Source organism: Tachysurus fulvidraco, chromosome 1, assembly GCF_022655615.1.
Source record: "Tachysurus fulvidraco isolate hzauxx_2018 chromosome 1, HZAU_PFXX_2.0, whole genome shotgun sequence".
NCBI classification, from domain to species: Eukaryota; Metazoa; Chordata; class Actinopteri; order Siluriformes; family Bagridae; genus Tachysurus; species Tachysurus fulvidraco.
The window spans coordinates 46,701,143-46,721,999 of record NC_062518.1 but is presented as its reverse complement, the minus strand read 5'-3'; the positions used below and the strand labels follow the sequence as shown (position 1 = coordinate 46,721,999).

General features: G+C 40.5%; 3 protein-coding genes across 3 annotated transcripts in view; all 3 read right to left on the bottom strand.

The window, feature by feature from the left end:
- Window positions 1–7,816: 7,816 nt before the first annotated feature.
- LOC113633967 (leukocyte immunoglobulin-like receptor subfamily A member 4) overlaps window positions 7,817–20,857 on the bottom strand; it is an 87,871-nt gene continuing 74,830 nt past the window's right edge. The window contains exon 12 of the mRNA XM_047800033.1: window positions 7,817–8,282. Coding sequence (XP_047655989.1) covers window positions 8,236–8,282 — 47 coding nt within the window. The 3' untranslated portion in view covers window positions 7,817–8,235. The remainder of the gene's footprint in view (window positions 8,283–20,857) is intronic.
- On the bottom strand, window positions 8,970–11,109 carry LOC113642198 (Fc receptor-like protein 5). The gene is made up of 4 exons (XM_047799873.1): window positions 10,800–11,109; window positions 10,372–10,707; window positions 9,527–9,802; window positions 8,970–9,265 (listed from the first exon to the last, which is right to left on the bottom strand). The coding sequence occupies exons 1-4, from the start codon at window positions 11,092–11,094 to the stop codon at window positions 8,970–8,972; spliced, it is 1,203 nt and encodes a 400-aa protein (XP_047655829.1). The 5' UTR covers window positions 11,095–11,109.
- On the bottom strand, window positions 11,176–13,525 carry LOC125138510 (leukocyte immunoglobulin-like receptor subfamily B member 2). The gene is made up of 3 exons (XM_047799956.1): window positions 13,378–13,525; window positions 12,340–12,609; window positions 11,176–11,465 (listed from the first exon to the last, which is right to left on the bottom strand). Exons 1-3 carry the CDS (start codon window positions 13,496–13,498, stop codon window positions 11,176–11,178), a joined length of 681 nt encoding a protein of 226 aa, XP_047655912.1. The 5' UTR covers window positions 13,499–13,525.

Sequence of the window (20,857 nt, the reverse complement as noted above, 5' to 3'; positions counted from 1 at the left end):
TGAACCGCGTTGCATTAGGCAGTGCGGCTTCATTGATTATATTGTGTATTCCCTGTGTAGCCTGGTTTATGTTTGTTCTTCCTCATGTATTAAACCCCTTTCATTTGAAGCTATCCTGCGTACGGGTCTGTTCCAAGCCACCTCTGCGAGGGTCCTGACAACAGGTCAGTAAATGAGCTGAACTATGCTGAGATTGTAGACTGGCTTCAGATGTCTTTATTTTGCAAACATACAAGGTTAAGGGCAGGGTTAGGTGCATTACATGGGAAAATTCAAACAGTGAACTATTTGTAAATTCACAGATCATGTTTTCATTTTTCTTCTCAAATTATAATTTTATTTCTCATTTACAAACACAGTATGACATACAGTGAAATGCTGCCTGGTGCCCGAACTTAGTACCAACCAAAAAATTCTGCTAATGTAGTAAGTCAGTGGCCATTACGCCGTTACAAAGTCTTATCCAATTGATGATTTATTTTGAGCATTTGTAAACACCAAAAACGTTCAGTTTGAGCCAGATGTATGAACTACACAATGAAGTCATTTTGTTTCGACATATCTGTGCTTTAAAAATGGTGCTTTCAGGACCAGACATGTACAGTAGCATCGTAACTTTTGTTTGTTATTATTTACATTCATGAAATGGTATGTATATAATTTTCTTTATCAATCTTGCAGGTGCAGTATTGAAATGGGACAAAGACAAAATGGAGATGATCATACAACATGCTTCAGAGCTTCTTAATCATGCAGCAGTGAGAAAGAGAGGGACTGATATTTATTTATTAATTATCCAGTGAATGGCTCCTACTCCCTGATTAGATGCATCCACTTCGACGATAAACTGGAGGGCAGGATCAGGTAGAGTCAATATGGGGGCAGAGGTGAAGAGCTCCTTAAGCCTATTAAAGGCCAGCTCGGCCTCCGAGCTCCAAGTGAAGGTCTGAAGAGTGGAGGTGAGCCGATGAAGGGGAGCGGCTACTGCACTGAAGCCCCGTATAAACCGCCGGTAAAAGTTCGCAAACCCTAAGAATCTTTGAAGCTTCTTACGTGACCTAGGACACGGCCAATCCTTGACCGCCGTAATACGAACCGGATCCATTTGGATGCTGCCTACTGAAAGGACAAACCTCAGGAAGGTGGTCTGGGTGACATGAAACTCGCACTTCTCATCCTTCACAAACAAATGATTCTCCAAGATAAGGAGTATAAAAGGGTATTAATCCGGAAGTGCCACGGCCAAGATGGCTGCCGACCCGGAAGTGACTGATTTACAGCCGAGTGAGCAGGCAGAATGAGACACACATTTAAGTATATACATTATCTTTCACGTATATTTTCATGGTTTCATTTTTTATATAGTTTTTATGTAGTTTATACTTTGTTTATCTACCTCCTTTTGGTTTTATTTTTTATCCCATAATTTTTTATTGCATTCCATTTATGTTTGGATAACAACCCAAGCATTTCACTGCATGTCATTCCCTGTATGTATGTGTATGTGACAAATAAAATTTGATTTGATTTGGCTCTGCCACCCTGTCCTGGTGAGTGTAGGCCTGGTTTAGTGGGTGGGTAATGGCATTCTAAAGTCCCAAGTGGGGCAGTCTCTCTGACTCTATCTTGACTCTCTATACTTTATCAACTCTCCTGCTAACTGCAACAAAACTGTTTCCACATACCCTACCATCCGACTCTGGCCGGGGAACTGTCTGGCCTGGCACTGACTTCCCACCACTTGCTGAGAGAGGAAATCAGCAACCGCCATCTGCACCCCCAGGCTGTGGACCACCTCTAACTTAAACGACTGTAGTGCCAGGTTATGATTGATCTTCGCATCCTTCATCAGGCTAGACCAGTGACTGTGAGACTCTTCGATTATACCCATATTGTCCCTAGACTTTAGCTCATCCCAACAACCTAATTTTTATGCCTGTGTAGATGGTAGGGATGGATGCATACCTTGATCCCTGTGGTTGTTTCTATGTAGTGCTCTATATAATTATTCAGGGGGAAATGGTCCATTTTTGTGGTGCAGGGATAAGAGAAGGATGGGGAGGAAGAGGATAGAGATAGACAGACCGAGATCGAAGCACTCCTAAAGCTCCATGTGGAGCTCAAAGAGGGCCTGGGGTTTATGTGTAGTAAACGCAGACAAGTGATGACAACATTGGATATGAAAATAGTGGAAGTCAGGGGGAGAAGAAAATCTGAGAGAAGTCAGGGTATTATTTTTAAATGAAGGGATAAAATAGGCTTAGTTTAATTAAAGACCACCTCTGGCATTGTAAATCCTCTGTTACAATACTTACTCAGCTTCTTCCTTTCATTACGAATATTTCTAACAAACAATATATTTTTACCTCAGATGCTGGAGAAGAGGACACAAGACATTATGAAAACATAATGAGAAAAAGGAGAAGAACTAAGAGCCTGGAACGATTTACTGCATTTACCAGTGAGTGTGGAAAATCAATGTCTTTAATTTTACTATTTCTTTTCTTTCTCAACTTTATCACCTTTCCTGCTCACTACATCAAAAAAAGTAATCCAGTACAGGTTCAAATCATTGCCACTCATTTCTCCTGGCTCTATAATTGTTCCGCAGGTGCTGGAGAAGAAGATACAAAACCACATCAAGATATTTTGAAACTTAGGAGAACCAAGAGTCTGGAATGATTTGATACATTTAACAGTGAGTATGGTGCATCATCATCTTAAATTTCACTATGTATAATGTCTTTCAGAATCAGAATCAAAATACTATAATAGATTTGTTACCACAGCTCCAAGTCACCAAAATAAGTATACAAACATAGAGACTTATATACACAATATAACATATCGTTGCTGTCGGCCAGAATCCTTGTATCTCCAAAACCATTACTCTCTCTCACTCATTTTCTACCGCTTATCCGAACTTCTCGGGTCACGAGGAGCCTGTGCCTATCTCAGGTGTGATCGGGCATCAAGGAAGGATACACCCTGGACGGAGTGCCAACCCATCGCAGGGCACACACACACACTCTCATTCACTCACACACTACAGACAAATTTCCAGAGATGCCAATCAACCTACCATGCATGTCTTTGAACCAGGGGAGGAAACCGGTGTACCCGGAGGAAACCCCCGAGGCACGGGGAGAACATGCAAACTCCACACACACAAGGCGGAGGGGGGAATCAAACCCCGACCCTGGCGGTGTGAGGCGAACATGCTAACCACAAAGCCCCCAAAACCATTATTTTTCAGGATATTAAAACAATGCAGTATCGTATTCATACTTTAGATTGGTTAATAACTTGTAAAAATTATCGACCCACATGGGGACTGATCAATAGCATCAATATGTGAAAAAATATGAAATTGACAAAATTTGGACATAGGAGGTTTCCAACCGACAGCGACGATATACAAAAAGATCATAAATAGAGCAAGGATTTAAATAAATATAGCAGTAAATGTGTATTGTTACACAATGAGATATGTTGTTGCACGGAGGAGTTATACAGGTAGGAAGGATTTCCTGTGTTGCTCTGCGGAGCACCTTGGTTGAATGAGTCTGCGACTGAACATACTCCTGTATCTATCCAGGACATCATGGATCAATTGGAAGATGTTCTTTGAGATGGTCAGTTGCTTAGATAACATCGTTCTTTACATTTACATTTACATTTACAGCATTTGGCAGACGCCCTTATCCAGAGCGACGTACATAAGTGCTTAAATCTCTAACACTGAATACATTAATGCTGGTTCACTAGGTTACATACTTAAGATACCATGAGTTTAAAACATTTGTTCAAAGTTACAATGAAAAAGTGTCAAAGGTGGGTTTATTTATTTTTTTTTTTTTTAAATGCAAAAGATAAGGAAAGAAGTGCTAGTTGAAGTGCTTCCTGAATAAGTAGGTCTTCAACCGCCGCTTGAAAATAGCCAGTGACTCGGCTGTCCGGACCTCTATGGGAAGTTCATTCCACCACCTTGGTGCCAGTACAGAGAAGAGTCTTGTAGTATACTTGCCTCTTACCCTGAGAGATGGTGGAACCAGTCGAGCAGTGCTGGTAGATCGGAGGTTGCGGGGTGCAGTGCGAGGAATGATGAGGGCTTTGAGGTAAGAGGGGGCTGGTCCATTTTTGGCTTTGTAGGCCAGCATCAGTGTTTTGAACCGGATGCGTGCAGCTACCGGAAGCCAGTGGAGGGATCGCAGTAGCGGGGTGGTATGCGAGAACTTTGGCAGGTTGAAAACAAGCCGGGCAGCTGCATTTTGGATCATTTGCAGAGGACGGATTGCGTTCATAGGTAGACCTGCCAGCAGTGCATTGCAGTAATCCAGTCTAGAAATGACAAGAGACTGAACAAGTACCTGGGCAGTCTGTGTGGACAAAAATGGCCGAATCCTTCTAATGTTGTAGAGAAGAAACCGACATGAGCGAGTCACATTTGCAACATGAGAGGAAAAGGACAGTTGATTGTCCATGGTTACCCCAAGGTTGCGAGCTGTGGCTGAAGGGGAGATCAGATCGTTGTGCAAGGATATAGCAAGATCGTGACCTGGGGATGAATCACCTGGGATGAACAGCAGTTCAGTTTTGCTAGGATTGAGCTTTAACTGATGAGCAGTCATCCATGATGAAATTTCTGCCAGACATGCTGAGATCCGGTCAGAAGCTGTGGCATCTGAGGGTGGGAAAGAGAAGATAAGTTGTGTATCATCAGCATAGCAGTGGTAAGAGAACCCATGTGATGAAATAACTTCACCAAGTGAGTGAGTATACAAGGAGAAAAGAAGAGGACCAAGTACTGAGCCCTGTGGGACGCCAGTGGAGAGTCTGCGTGGAGCAGATGTCACTCCCCTCCATGTTACTTGATATGAGCGTCCTTTCAGGTAGGAGGCAAACCATTCCCAAGCTGATCCGCAAATCCCAAGACTCTTGAGGGAGGATAAGAGAGTCTTGTGGTTGACCGTATCAAACGCTGCTGAAAGGTCAAGGAGGATAAGGACGGATGATAGTTTGGCTGATCTAGCAGTATGTAGCTTCTCAGAGACATCCAAAAGGGCTGTCTCTGTAGAGTGAGCTGCTTTAAAGCCAGACTGTTTGGGATCTTGGAGGTTGTTCTGTGAGAGATAGACAGACAGTTGATTATAGACAATGCGTTCAAGAATTTTTGAAAGAAATGAGAGAAGTGATACCGGTCTGTAGTTACTGATGTCTGATGGATCCAGAGCAGGTTTCTTTAGGATGGGAATAACCCTTGCTCTCTTGAAAGTAGTTGGTACCTGACCAGATGCTATGGATCTATTGACGATAGTGGAAATGAAGGGCAAGAGGTCTTGTGAGATGGTCTGGAGCATAGTGGTAGGGAGTGGATCCAATGGGCAGGTGGTAGGATTGCAGGACTGGATGAGTTGTAAAATCTCTTCTGCTGCTACAGTTGAAAAATGTGACAACGAAGGTGTAGGGGAATCCATACTCTGAGATGTAAGTGCAGTCGGGGCTGAAGTGAAGGTCCGGCAGATTTCCTCAATCTTCTCCTGGTAGAAAGAAGCAAAGTCTTCTGCAGTCAGGGAGGATGAAGAAGGTGGAGCCGGGGGGTTGAGCAGAGAAGAGATGATGTTGTGGAATTTCCGAGGGTCATGTGAGGAAGCTTCAAGCTTTTCCTTGTAGAAGGAAGTCTTGGCAGAAGTCACATCTGAGGAGAACTTGACAAGAAGTGTTCTGTAAAAATCAAGATCTGCATCAAGTTGTGATTTCTTCCACTTTCTCTCTGATGATCTTAGCTCTCTTCGATTGTTGCGCAGCACATCTGAAAGCCAAGGAGCAGAGGAAGAAGTTTTCTTGGGTTTAGCGAACATAGGGCAGAGGGAGTCCATAGTTGAGGAAAGAGATGAGAGGAAAGTATCTGTGGCTGAGTCTAAGGGTAGTGAGGAAAAAGACTTAGCATCAGGAAGGGAAGAAAGAGTGCCAGAAGCTACAGATGAAGGTGAGACAGAGTGAAGGTTGCGGCGAGTAAGAGCAAGGGGGTGAGAGGTAGTTTTAGGTAAGATAGGTAGAGTGATGGTGAAGGATACCAGGTGATGATCAGAGACGTGGAGTGGGGTAGCAGTCACATCTGTAGCTGGAGAAGGACGGGTGAAAACCAGGTCCAGGACATTGCCTCCTTTGTGTGTGGGGATGTAGCTGTTGAGTGTGAGGGAGAAAGAGTCGAGAAGAGACAGGAGGGAAGAAGAATGTAGCTTGTCAGAGGGGAGGTTGAAGTCACCAAGCACTGTCAGGGGGGAGCTATCGGAAGGGAAAGCACTAAGCAGTGAGTCCATTTCTTCCAAGAAGTTTCCTAGGGGACCAGGAGGGCGGTAGACAACAATGATAACAAGGTTGATAGGAGAGGTAACTGAAATGGCATGAAATTCAAAAGAAGAGATGGTTAAATTAGAGAAGAGTAGAGGTTTAAAGCACCATTTCTTTGACAACAATAAACCTGTACCACCACCCCTGCCCGTTTCTCGTGGTGAGTGAGAGAAAGCATAGGCAGAGGATAAAGCAGCTGGTGTAGCAGTGTTCTGTGGGGATATCCAGGTTTCTGTTAGAGCAAGAAAATCAAAGGAGTAATGGGAAGTTAAAGCAGAGATAAAATCAACTTTCTTTACCGCAGACTGACAATTCCAGAGCCCACCTACCACTACTGTTTGAGACTTACATAACAGAGGAGGGTAGATGAGGTTATTGGGATTGTGACCTCTGCTTTGTGGATGAGAGCGTCTGCGAGAGTAGGCCTTGAGTACAGAGATGGGTTTAAGGCACATATTTGTAGTCAAACAATAGTGAGAATTGAGGTATGGTAGAATATATCAAAACAGTACTAGACACTAATGTTAGAGAGAGAGAGAGAGAGAGAGCTACTAACAAACAAACCGCTACAGACGCTAGCGTCTGTAGCGGAGAACCTTCAATTTAAATAGGTAAGCCCTGACTGAAACTACTCCTGATTAATCAGCTGAGAGAACAACAAAAACCAACACTATAAAAATCAACAATGCTATAGAATATAACACGATTCAAATCACACTACTCTAGAACAAAGTGAGTTAAGCAGATAGTATACAAAAGACAGGAACCTACTTTACCAGAAGACAATATAATCAAATGTAGAGAGTTAAAGCACACTGAAGAGTAGGCTGGTTCTTTCAGTCAGAGTGTTCAGCTCCATTCCTTGTTGGCATCAGCTACCTTCAGTCCTCAGCAAAAGAGATTGTACTGGCTCCCACAGACTCATAGAACATTTTCACTATCGTCTAGCAGATATTGAAGGACCTCAGCCTCCTCAGAAAGCAGAGAAGGCTTTGGCCTTTCTTGAGTATGGCTAAATAGTTCTTAGGCCGTGAACTCTCTGGCCTGGCACTGACTTCCCACCACTTGCTGAGAGAGGAAATCCTTAACAGCCATCAGTGGTTCTATGTCATTCTCTATAAAATTTAGGCGAAAAGGTAGAGGCAAGAACATGTTTGAGGGGGCAATTCTTTTGGTGGAATTGGTCCATTTTGGTCCATGATGACTGATCTTTGCGTCCTTTATGTGGGCTTGACAAGTTACTGTGAGACTCTTGTGGGACAACTCAAGAAAAGTTTATTTCACATTTATTAATTCTCCATTTACTACTGAACTTTACTGCAAAGAGATCCTCTACACCGAATAATAGTTTTAGGATCAAGTTGTATGCTTTAAAGAAACATCTTATTAATCCCATGTGATAAATTCTAATGTTCTAGCAGGGGACAAGAGTGACAATGAAAAGACCGCAATATTGCAGCGGTGAATTGATAATAATGATTTATTTTATTGATCAAAACATTTCATATAGAGGAAATCTCACAAACAAATAGAATAAAAACAGCAATACAAATGCAGCAGTGGTAGAACTAATACTGTGAATTATTATGTTATATTTCAGATAACATTTTTATATTGCATAAAAAAGCTGGCTGTGGGGCTTTTTGGACACTACTGTACACACACGGTAATTTTCACCTCATGAGCAGGTTTGCAGACATTATCTAAATAAAGCCATTCACAACAATGAGGGTGTCTATAATATGATGAGCAAATAACAGCAGGACATTTAAATTACAAATCAGTATTGTTTTAAAATCCGCACAAAACCATAAAGAAAAGGAAATTCTGGAATAATATATATTATACTAAATGTATCTTCTTTTTATAGATGAATTTTGCTCACGCCTCTATGACTGCATTCTCAATTCTGTCTTCATCAGTGTGATCTGTCAAAATGAAAAAAAAAAAATTTATTTTAAAAATAATTTTATTTTTTGCAGATGTTTGAAAACCAAGATGTTTGGAAACCAAGCTACATTTGATTTCATCCACAATTTTTAATTCAAATTTTAGACAAAGTGGTTATTTTTTAAATTTTCTTATTTTATTAATCTTGAAAATAAGAAGTGAGTCAAAAGATTATTCTTGCACTTATTATGCATTTGATTTCATCCTAAAATAGTTTTAATTCAAATTTTAGAACAAGTGTTTTTTTTTTAATTAATTTTCATTTAAAAAATCTTATTTAATCTTTAAAATAAGAAGTGAGTCAAAAGATTATTCTTGCACTTATTAAAGTCATGATGCTCGTTATGTGAAATATAGGGACATACTGAAAAAGTTCTTACCTCGAGCTCTGTAACATACGAGCAGCAGAATGATGGTCACCAACAGATACGGAGAGGCCGTCACCACACTACAGATCAGCATGAGCACTGAGAATGGAGCTTCTACACATGATGGACATGAAGCAGAATAAAAGAATAATTATAAATCATGTTTATTTCATGCTGAACTGTTTAGATGTTTTAGCCCAATCTGCAGTACATATAAATTAATTTATACTGTGTGCACGTGTTTCATAGCATATTGTACATAGACACTATAGGGTACATTTAGAAAAGCTACTGAATTTAACACATTAAGTGGTATATAAATGAATATTTTAATAATTTCTCACGTCTGACTGAGACCCAGCTTTTCAGTGACTCTCCTCTCTCTGGGTGTTCACAGTGGTAGAAACCTTCATCTGACTTTGAGACAGTTTGGATGATCATCTCTCCTGTAGTCTGGTTCTGGAGAACTGATCCATCTTTATAGAAATCAGCTCGGAGGTTTGAGGGATTTGGGTTGTGATATAAACAGCGTAGAGTCAGAGGATGTCCCTCAGTCACAGGATGGACAGGACTCTCCAGGATCACATCACCATCTAGAACACAGAAAATCGCCAACAAGGAAATTCACACACTATGATGTGTCTGTAGATAAGAAATAAAAGGTCTCTAATTTATCTCTATATAACTTAAAACCTTCTAAACCTGTTGAATCTGGAAGTGTTTCATCTAAATCTTAAGAAAATGTTTTGTCTTTCTAAACAGTTTCTCCCAAGTGAAATCTCAGAGTTCTAAATATTCTGTAATGAATCATTTCCCTTTTCCTTTAACATTAAACACACTACATGAAGACTCACCATGCACTGTGATGTTGACAGGATTACTGATTTCTCCAGATTCAGACTCACACCAGTAAACTCCAGTGTAGGATGTGGAGAGGAAGCTGATGTTACATGTAGATCCTGTAACTGATCCCCAGTGTGAACAATCTAACACTCTCTCACTGTGTGTGTATCGTCTCACTGTCGTTCCAGTAGACTTACTCTGGTCCTCACAGCTCAGTGAGAGAGAGTCATTAGTAAAGTGTTGAGTTCTGCTGGGATTGCTGATCAGAGAGACTGGAGGAGATTCACCTTAAACACAGAAAAGAACCATGTAAATAAATATTAAAGTGGAGATGTGCAAAATATTTGCACATTTCCAAATTTGCAAATTTGAAGTTACCAAGAAAAATGACCAAACAACAAAGAGAGGAGACATTATGAAATAAATTACATAATGTGTGTATGAGGCAGGTAAAGAGTCCTAAGTGCAGGTAGAGGAATCAAGCATCACGTTAGTTCAGGCAGGCCCTAAGCTGTATCAGCTGCTAATCAGCTGTCCTCGAAGCGCACCAATCCGGCACGACTTCCTTAATTTCCCCTCCTTTAAATCCTTGCCTTCAAGCCAGTCCCACGCAGTGCTTTTGCAGCGATCCCACACCCTCTTCTTTCCCCGACTTCTCCAGCTAGAACAGTCCCCAGCGTCGATCGAATCCTTCACCATCCCGCGAACACTAACTGTATTCTCGCAATAACCTTCATTGACGAAGTGGTACTGACTGAATTATAATAATTTAAATAATCTTCTGTTCTCCATTAATCAGATGTTACATTCACACTTTTAAAGTCTACACTTCAACACAACAGATAATTTTCCTCACCAGTGATCCATAGTGGCTGTAGATTGCTGTACTGTGTGTGAAGGGCTGGTTCTCCTCTCTCTCCTCTGCACATATAAACTCCTGTGTGATTAAGAGCAGCAGGACTGAGAGTGTATTTGCCTCCAGATCCTCTGCTGCTGTCTGAGAGGAGCTCCACATACACAATATAGCCACGATTATTATTTATTCCAGTTAATCCGTCTCTGTAGGGAACAACTGTGTACCAGCTGAATGTCCAGTCTGTAGAGGAGTCTGTAACCTTACAGCTTAGAGTCACTGAGTCTCCTTCAGTCAGCCAGCTGTGTGGAGATACACTCAGTACTGCCTGTGGTCTCTCTGTTACACAGGAAATACAAGATGAGTTGTTATCTAGTTTTACTTAATACAAAGTAAGAATTTACATGCACATTTTCACCTGACACACTCACCTGATACAGTCAGTGTAATAACATCACTGGAGTGTGAGGAGCGTGAGCCTCCTCTCTCTGTTCCTCTACAGGTGTATGTACCTGTGTGGGTCACTTCAACACCACTGATACTGTACACCTGTTCACTACTGACAGGACTGTGTGAAGTATCTTTATACCAGCTGTACTGCCAGCTAGAGACACTTTCATCCTGTATGTCACAGCTCAGAGTGACGGTGTCTCCACTGATCACCTGATTATAAGGATTTATGGATGCCACTGGTTTAGGTCTCACTGTAGAAAAATAACAGAGCATCTAAATGATCATGATGAATGTGTTGTCATGGTGTATAATGATGTTATTCATAACAAACCTCTGCTAAAAATAGAAGACAAATCATGACATACATCTCACTGTAATCTCGACAGGATCACTGAACTGTGTCATGTAATAGTTGTAGTTGTTTATCCTGTGTGCCCAACACTTGTACTCTGTTTCTCCTGCATTATCGACTGTAACATTAAGTGTGTTCACTTGTTCATTGTTCAGATTCTGTAACCACTTATTATTTTTGTACCAGTAAAACTCCCATCCAGTCTCCTGCTGCAGCTCACAGCTCAGAGTGACGGTGTCTCCAGTGTAGATGGAGCTCTGAGGATTCACTCTCACAGTTGGTTTGGGTTTTACTGTTGAAACCAAATGATAACTTATTTGTACAAAAATAGTTGTTTATGTAAATAATTTGTAATAATAAAAATAATTCCACCAGTTTCCAGCTTTTCTTCTTTTAACAAAGTTTAAGTAATAAAACAATGTGTCTAACTGTTATAGAGTTACTGTTTCCATTTATAAACCTGTGAGACAGAAATGAAGCAAAAACAAACACTAGATCAGGACATCTGCAGACTAAACACACAGCAGTAACAACAGTTACAAGACAAATACATGGTGAAACAAAGGGGTTTAAATACACTGACAAATGAAGGGTTAAAGTGAAAACAGGTGAGAATAATCCAGATACATTAGAACAACAACCAATGACAGGACAGGGGCGGAGACAAGACATGAATCAGAACAAAAACCCACATGACAACGTAAACAAAAACACAACAGAAACAGGTCAATATATATGTGCTGGGTTGCCCTCAGACGTGTCCCAAGTATCTTTAACAGTTCTCACTTACAGATGTTTTCTCATCCAGATTTCATTTATATAATCTATATTTTAATAAATAAATATAAAAAACACAAAATATAAACTTTTCTTTCCTGAAGATTTTACATGTCAGACAACATAGTTATTGTGTGTTTGTGTGTGTGTGTGTGTGTGTGTGTGTGTGTGTGTGTGTGTGTGTGTGTGTGTGTGTGTGTGTGTGTGTGTTAAATTGTTAAATAAAATGTCTTTGGGTCTCACCAGTCAGAAATGCTTTTAAACATATGTACTTAGAGATTATTCTGAAAATTCTGGAATATCAAAAAAGAAATTACAAAATAATTAAGCAATAATGTTTACGCCTTCTAACAAACCTGTGATGAAAAGAGGAAAAAATCATGACATACCTCTCACTGTAATCTTGACAGGATCACTGAGCTCTGTGTAGTAGTTGTGGTAGTTTCTCCTGTATGCTTGACACCGGTACTCTGTTTCTCCTGCATTATCGACTGTCACTTTAAGTGTGTTCACTTGTTCACTGGTCCGTAGCCACTGATTATTTTTATACCAGTAAAACTCCCATCCAATCCCCTGCTGCAGCTCACAGCTCAGAGTGACAGTGTCTCCAGTGTAGACGGAGCTCTGAGGATTCACTCTCACAGTCGGTTTGGGTTTCACTGTTGGTGTGAAATGATGAAGGTGTCAGAGCTGCGTTACACTTTACAACATAAGCAGTAGATTCACTGTCTAGCAGATGCTTTGTGTCTAAAACTAACATTTATATTTAACATTTAATACAAGATGTTACAGTTGTATGTTTTCGTACACGGCTGATATCTAGTATATTTTAGATATAATTATAATTAATTCAGTTTGTAATCAGATAGCAGTGGTCAAAATGTCTGGGATGTTCCTGTGTATCACATCATCATTAAATCTGAGTGTTCACACATTTTATAGAGTCGACAGCAGACAAAGTTATTACATATTTAAATGTCTTAAAATACATTAATGACATGAAATACATCCAACAGAACAAAAGTAAATCATGGGTTATTAGAGGTGAGAGGTGTTAATGTGAACAGTAAAGTGAAGAGAAGATAATGAGGATTGTGTTTAAATATTGTGAGGGATTTCTGTGATGAGGCAGGGACTGAGGTGGATGATAACAAAAATCTCTCAAAATGACAGAATTCACAGATAAAACCTTCTAATTCTAATGTCTCAAATCATCAAATAAATCAGATAATAGCAAAATCCAACACAAGGTGAGGTCACAAGGTGAAAACGACATGATGATGATCGTGATAGAAATTGGTGTTTACTAGACAGGGAAGTAAAAGTCAACATTAAATAAACAGGGACTCAGTTTCTGACAGCTCAAAACCTGAACAATAAAAATAATGTGAAGATATTAAATAAGAAATAAAAACACACAGACTCACCTGATACAGTCAGTGTAACATCATCACTAATCTCTGAGCTCTGATTGTATCTCCCATGTCCTCTGCAGGTGTAGGTTCCACTTTCAGAGTCTTCAACAGACCAGATTCTGAACTCCTGCATTGTGTTGTCTATGAAATTTCTCTCATTTCCATCTGAATAGAGTTTATTATTATCTTTATTCCAGCTGTAAGTCCACTGAGTGTCTCCTCCTCCCTGTATGTCACATCTGAGAGTAACAATCTCCCCAGTGAACACATGTGTATCAGGCTTTATGGACACCACAGCTTTAGGACTCCCTATAAAACATTCTGTTGTTAATAAACCTTACATAAAGTCATTCCCAAGTCTACACTACTAATATCATTTTTAGAGTGAGTATGAGTTCATGTTTTTGTTACTTGTTGATACTGATATGTGTAACCTGCTTAATATTAAGTAATCAGGGGCATCATGGAGCATTTTATTTAGCACTAGTTATATCAGCTGTTCTCTTTTGTTTTCTTACATATACTTGCCTGAAAATGACATGGATTGTTCCAAATGATGCACTTTGCAAGTAAAATTAATTCTATCTATTTTTATTGAATTATGTGTTCATAAAAATATTTTATTACACCTGAGTTCGTCTGGCCACATTTAGTAGGGCAATTGTTCACACTCTTGCCCTTGCCAGTGCAATGAACATACATACAGATACACTCACACACACACACTTGCACACAATGTCCACAAACACACGCACCCAAACACACACTTACACACCACACAAACACACAGACAAGCATTGGACATTGCATTTCATTGGGCCTCCATAAAAAAAGCTACACATTTGTAAATATTTCACACTTGTGATATGCCTTTGTCCAGCAGAGGGCAACACCTGATCTACCAATAAGCTTCTCACACACACACACACACACACACACACACACACACACACACACACACACACACACACACACACAGTGTTTAGTCTGTAATATTTCATCAAATCATGTGCCTCTGATCATATAGTGAAACTAATTCATAATTTCTGCTTTACTTTTTTACTTTACTTAAATAATAATTTACATTTATTATTTTACTTTATTTATTGTATATAAATGAGGTTTATTATATTATATATTTATTATACCAAATATTACAAAAAGGAGACATTATAAATATAAAGATAATATATTACAATATAAAGATAAACCAGCAGAGGGCAACAATAAGGCCCCCCCCCCCCCGCACACACACACACACACACTGTCTTTAGTATGTAATATTTCATCAAATTATGTGCCTCCGATAATAAATGTAGTGAAAAAAAATCATAATTTCTGCTTTATTATTTTACTTTATTTATTGTATATAAATGAGGTTTATTATACCAAATATTACGAAATGTGTGAAAAATATATGTTAATATTTTGTAAACATTTTACTGCTCATTTGTTATAAGCAGTGAAATCAGACCAGGTCAGTTTGACTCGGTGCTCCTAAATTGCAGAAAAGCAGGGAAGATTACAGGAGGGTTAAACTTGTGCTGTTTTATATTTAATATGTTAAGAAATTTCAGCAGCATAAAACTATTTGTGTACAAAATTGTTTATTTAAATCTGATTTTGTAGCCTCCTTTGGTTAGATCTAAAACACTACATGGTGACGTGACATACGGCTAAGTACGGTGACCCATAATCAGAATTTGTTCTCTGCATTTTACCCATCCAGTGGTGAACACACACACCGTGAACACACACCCGGAGCAGTGGGCAGCCATTTATGCTGTGGCGCCCGGGGAGCAGTTGGGGAGTTCGGTGCCTTGCTCAAGGGCACCTCAGTCGTGGCCGGCCCGAGACTCGAACCCACAACCTTTGGGTTACGAGTCAGACTCTCTAACCATTAGGCCATGACTTGCTAAGGCCAGGACTTCCCAAATGATTAGTAAATAAACAGGGAACAAATTAACAAATTATACACAACCTTCTTAAGCCTAAAAAAAAAAAATAAGGAGACAATATAAAGATAAACTATATATAACTCACCTTGAGCCTGGACCACAGGTATGAGTGAAATCAGCACTAAAAAGGGAACAGAAACAGAACATGATATAAATATGGAAAATGTCCAGGAGTTCTTGTAGAGTCCAGTGGGAAGACCATCTGTTCTTTTTGTATGACCTGGAGGGAGGGCTCCATGACAACAGTAGTCACTTCATCAGTGACGTGTTCTGTGTCCAAAGAGTCCCTCTTCTACAAGTTTAGAACAGGAGGCCCTGTAGAAGATTCACTTCACACCGTTCCTCTGAGTGTAGAGTAGATGTCCATATAAATGAATATTTAGAGGTACAAATAACACTGTATATCCATTTTTCTCCCACAGTTTGTGCAACTAAATTTCTCGTGTATCTTTAAGCTCCATCCATGTCTCTTTTGCCAACATACAATCAGCTCTGAACACAGAAGTAGGTGTAGGAACAACAGCTCTGTTTGGAAACCTGTTGCTCACATTCGAGTTCAAAATGTACAGAGAGGAAAGAAACAGTGAAGAAGGAAGTAAAGAATAGCATGTATATTTTACTATCCCTTTTGTAACACAAAAACATTTCTGTTGAGAGTTCTTTATAGCTGCTAACTTTTTGTGCCCGCATCACAGAAAAGACAAACTTGTCAAGGTCGGGGAAATAATCCCTCACTTTTCTTCACCTGCTTTTCCTTTTAATTTATCTAAAAAAGTATTAATTGCCTCAACAGTACACCAGTCATGATTATTTTTACATCCTAGCTGGATCATTTTAACAAGGCATGCAATTTTTCATGCAGTGAGGATATACTGTATCTCAATTGTATTTTTGAATGATTTTCATGCATGACATTTTCAGTAGTGTGGTTAGAGAGGACAGAGAAGTGTGTCCAGACTGCTAGAGGTTTTATTTTGATTAAGTGAGAGCAGTGATAGTACACTTCATACAATTTAAACAGGAAGGGCCTTTACTATTTCTTTACTTTCTAACTGGTCATTGATCAGGTTTTTTGTGTGAAAAGGTTTTTATTAAAGGTCTCTACACTCTTGTTGGAGTAAGAGATTCTGGTCTAATTTCTCATTTAAAGGTGTTTCCACTTCCTTTTTGTCTCATCTTTTGCACCATATAACGAAGCACAGTGCTCAAAAACCTGTACCAAGAATAAGACCATGAGTTTAGTATAGTTTGGTGGCCTCCACAGGCTATATCTATATCTCTGAGGAGGATTTACACTGAAATCGGCAACAGGAAATGTGCATCTGTAGAGTGCTGCTTTTGTGGACAGGAAACAACCACCATGCAGATAAGACAGGAAATGTCGTGACCTAAGGATGTTCAAGCAGAGATTGTTCAAGTAGTTAGAAAATAATGATGGTGTCCTTTAGCCAGAGGAGGGAAGTAACGGAGTAAAAATACTTTGTTACTGTAATTAAGTAAATTTTTCTGGTATCAGTACTTTACTCCACTATTTATTTTTCGGACAACTTTTTACTTTTACTCATTACATTTTTACACAAATATCTGTACTTTTTACTTCTTACATTTTCAAAATGGATTCGTTACTTTTAGTATTATTTCTTCTCATTGAACGCTGTTTCCTTCCTATCATCCTATCATTGTGCGGCTTTTTCCCCATGTGACTGGTGTACTGTATTATTTACTGGCTATCAGACATAGACTAAAGATAGCGGAGCTAACAATAAGCAGCACGCCTACAAAAGGAATGGCTAATGTTAATTCAGAGGGAGTCACCGATGTTAAAATAACTAACAACGAGGACATTCCTGACCACACATGGCCATATATGAGGGAGATGTTTGAAATAATCGGCGTCAAAAAGGATTCCTGGCGAATGCGTTGCGAATTGTGTCAACCCAAAAAAATATTATATATATATATATATATATATAACATGACGTCCAGTTACCAGCATGACATTAAACAGGTAGTAGTAACGACGACTTTTTACTTAAGTACATGTCAGAGCCCATACTTCTTTACTTTAACTTGAGTAAAAGAGTGTGGTTACTACTTCAACTTTTACTGGAATCTTTTAAAAAATGAGTATCTGTACTTCTACTTGAGTAAAGGATGTGTGTACTTTTGCAACCTCTGCCTTTGCCACATCAATGTCCTAATCACACAATAAGCTCATCACTCAGGACATTCAGACTGCAGATGAACAAATTTATACCCCACCACTCACTCTAATGAAGACACAAAGATACACAAACATTTACTTACAGAGCATCACAGGCAGTGGACTGAGCTCCATCTTGTCCTTCTAATGGCTGACTGACTGACAGAGTAGAGGTGTGTGTTAAAGCTTTGCCACATCCTCACAGTGAGAGAGAGAGGGGGGGGGGGACTTTTTTTTTTTAAAAAAAACCTTTTACAACACTTTATTTACACAAGTCACATATCATAAAAATACATGGCAAATAAATAAATAAATAAATAAATAAATAAATAAATAAATAAGATGGTTTCATAACTGAGTAAAACATGAGTTATTAGTTTAATTCTGGTGCAAAGTTTATTTCTCCTTCCTCAACAGAGCACAAATCATTCTCCCAACACCACACACATTTAAACACATACACATCATTCACACGTCTGCAAAAAATAAAATCAATTAAAATTCTTGATTTTATCAGCCTTTTTAATATTTGTGTGGCCTCACAGTCAGTGTTCTGTGCAATCTGGTTTTTCCGGCTCAGGTATATTGCCATCTTCGCTTGGCCGAGGATAAAGTTAACCAGTTGGCACCTGAACCTGTGTTTCCTAACGTATTTAAAACCAAAAATAAAACACTGAACAGTAAAATCAACATAAAACAACCTTAAAATGATCCATAAAACAGAAACAGTGACTGTAACCTGGAGCAGTGAATAAACGCAAGAAAAACTGTTTCTCTCTGTGAACAAAAAGGACAGTCATGTGCAATATCAGGGTTTAAAACAGAAATACTGTTTTTCATTCTGAGTAATAACTCTGAGTTCACAGAGATAATACCATGTAAAATCCTCCACTGTAGATCTTCAGCTCTTTTTGGCATTGGTAGTTTGTACAGTGCCCTCCACTCCGGTTTAATATCAGCATTAAAACCCAAAACACTTCTCCATGGGGTGTCTAGCCCCCCACTCAGCTTTTTTTTATTTCAAACTTTAACACAGGATCTGTAGAGCAGCTTCCCCATCACTGACCTAAAGTCCATCTCCCCTTCACCCCGGAAACACTGAGGAATCCAGTGTAGGTTGTCCCAGAAGAAATCCACCAGCAGGATGCTTGCTAGCAGGTTTGGTGGAGGATCAATGCAGGCTTGCTTGTGCCAGAGGGACGATGTGGCGAGGTTGTAGATGACCAGCATTTGCCACATGTAGGACATCTTTGGGACCAACCGTTTCCACCTGCTCCATCTGCCTTCCACATGCTCTACAGAACCTTCCCAGTTTTTATGTTAAAACTCATTGCTCCCCAGGTAGCCACCCAAGTATTTAAAACCACATCATTTCCATGCTAAGCCTTCTGGCAGTGAAGGTGTCCCACCTCCCCACTCCCCAACTACAATGGCTTCACTTTTAACCCATTTGACCTTGGCAGAAGATCGAATCTGAAAGTCCTTTAAAGTGGCATTTAAAAACTTTGCATCGTTGTGTCTGGTTATCATGACTACCAAGTCATCTGCATAAGCTGACAAGCACATGGAGGCAATAAAATGTGGAGTATTAAAACCAAAGAGATGACTCCTTAACTTGTTTTAAAGAGGTTCAATCTCCAGAGAGTACAACATACCTGAGAGGGAACAGCCCTGCCTGATCCCTCTGTACACTCTAAGAGGAGCACATAAACCACCGTTGACATTCAGTACACTCTCAATTTCACTGTACAACACCTTGATCATGGTTATGAAACCAGGGTTAAACCCAAAGCTTTCCAGCACCTACCACAAGTATTCGTGCTCAACCCGGGCAAAAGCCGTTTTCCTGGTCTAGGAAAATCAGACCTGTCTTTAAGTCCAATAGCCTGGAGATGATACTGGAGAATTAGATATTGTATATATTCTCAAAAATCAACCTGCCAGGCACACAGTACGTCTGGTCCTGGTGAATGATCTGCTCCATCACCTTCGTCAGTCTCGATGCTAATGCTTTTGACAGCAGCTTTCAGTCACTTTTTTAGGCACAGGGTCAGGACGGCTCTCCTGCACCTTGACGGGAGCTCTCACACTATCCTGTATGACCTCCAGCACATCCTGCTCTATTACTGCCCGGAACGCTTTGTAGAATTCAAAGAATTCTGGGTCGATGGAACCAGCTGGGTCTACGGAACCAGCCGAACCGGCCGGGTCGACCGAAATGACTGAGTCGGAGAGCGCAGTCGACATGGTGACACCCAAACTCCCTGAACTCTCTGCCTGGCCTGAACCTATTAACGTTCCTGTTTTATCTGTCCTGTGTTTCGTTTCACTGGATTTGCCTTCCCTTCTACCTCCTGTCCCTGTTTACAGGCTCAGAGCACTACCCTGGCCGCCAACTCCTTTATGGTCCCTGGCTCGGCCTGCAGCACCACCCTGGTCTCCAGTCCTGCTCTGGTCTCTGACTATGCCTGCGGCACCACCCTGGTCTCCGGTCCTGCCCTGGGCTCTGGCTCAACCTCTGGCACCACCCTGGTCTCCGGTCCTGCTCTGGTCTCTGGCTCAACCTCTGGCACCACCCTGGTCTCCGGTCCTGCTCTGGTCTCTGGCTCCGCCTCCAGCACCCAGTCACCTGCTCTGCCGGCGCCACCCTGGCCTCCTGCTCTCCCGGTGCCGCCCTGGCCATCTGCTCAGCCGGCGCCGCCCTGGCCTCCTGCTTGGCTATCGCCGCCACTATATGAACCCGACCCGCCCTCCCGCCCTAGTTGCACCTTCGCTCCACCCTCCTGGACTGGTTTCTGTAGAATTGGGAGCATCTGGAAGCCGTTCGTGTGTGTGTGTGTGGGGGGGGGGTGTTCTGTAACAAGTCTGTTCGTATTTTCCCTTGTGTCTGTCTGCTGTCATTCCCTGATGTTAATTGTTGACCCCGCCCACCTATTTGTTACCACAGACATTTAATTGCATTCAATCTCTTCCCCAGGTGTTTTGTCTTAGTCCTTGTCTGTCTCCGTCTTGTGATTGGTTCTCGTTCTCTAGATGTACTCTGTTTTGTTCACTTCCCGGTTGTGAGTCATTTTTTAGCCCTCTGTGGTCGACAGGCACGCCGGCACATTTTTGGCACTTTTTTCCTCTTCAACGTGAAATCCACTTAAAATACTCCATCATTCATAATCATACACATACATGTAATACATCATTCGAAACTGTGAAGTGTCTACTTTTATTTGACTGCCTTCATAATAACAACAAAACGCTGTGCTTTTGGCAAATAAAGAAAATAACCAGGGTGTGCATTCAGACATCTCTTTCTTCTTGACCATCTTCCTGAAACACG

Bases quoted from the DNA above. Each gene is read 5' to 3' on its own strand.
- LOC113642198 (XM_047799873.1), bottom strand. From the start codon at position 11,094: ATGCTCTGTTATTTTTCTACAGTGAGACCTAAACCAGTGGCATCCATA. The intron at 10,708-10,799 runs GTGAGTGTGTCA...CCTGTGTAACAG, and splicing joins TATTACACTGACTGTATCAG to AGAGACCACAGGCAGTACTG. The intron at 9,803-10,371 runs GTGAGGAAAATT...TCTGTGTTTAAG, and splicing joins ACAGCCACTATGGATCACTG to GTGAATCTCCTCCAGTCTCT.
- LOC125138510 (XM_047799956.1), bottom strand. From the start codon at position 13,498: ATGCAGGAGTTCAGAATCTGGTCTGTTGAAGACTCTGAAAGTGGAACC. The intron at 12,610-13,377 runs GTGAGTCTGTGT...TCACACCAACAG, and splicing joins TGTTACACTGACTGTATCAG to TGAAACCCAAACCGACTGTG. The intron at 11,466-12,339 runs GTATGTCATGAT...TGGTTTCAACAG, and splicing joins TGTCAAGATTACAGTGAGAG to TAAAACCCAAACCAACTGTG.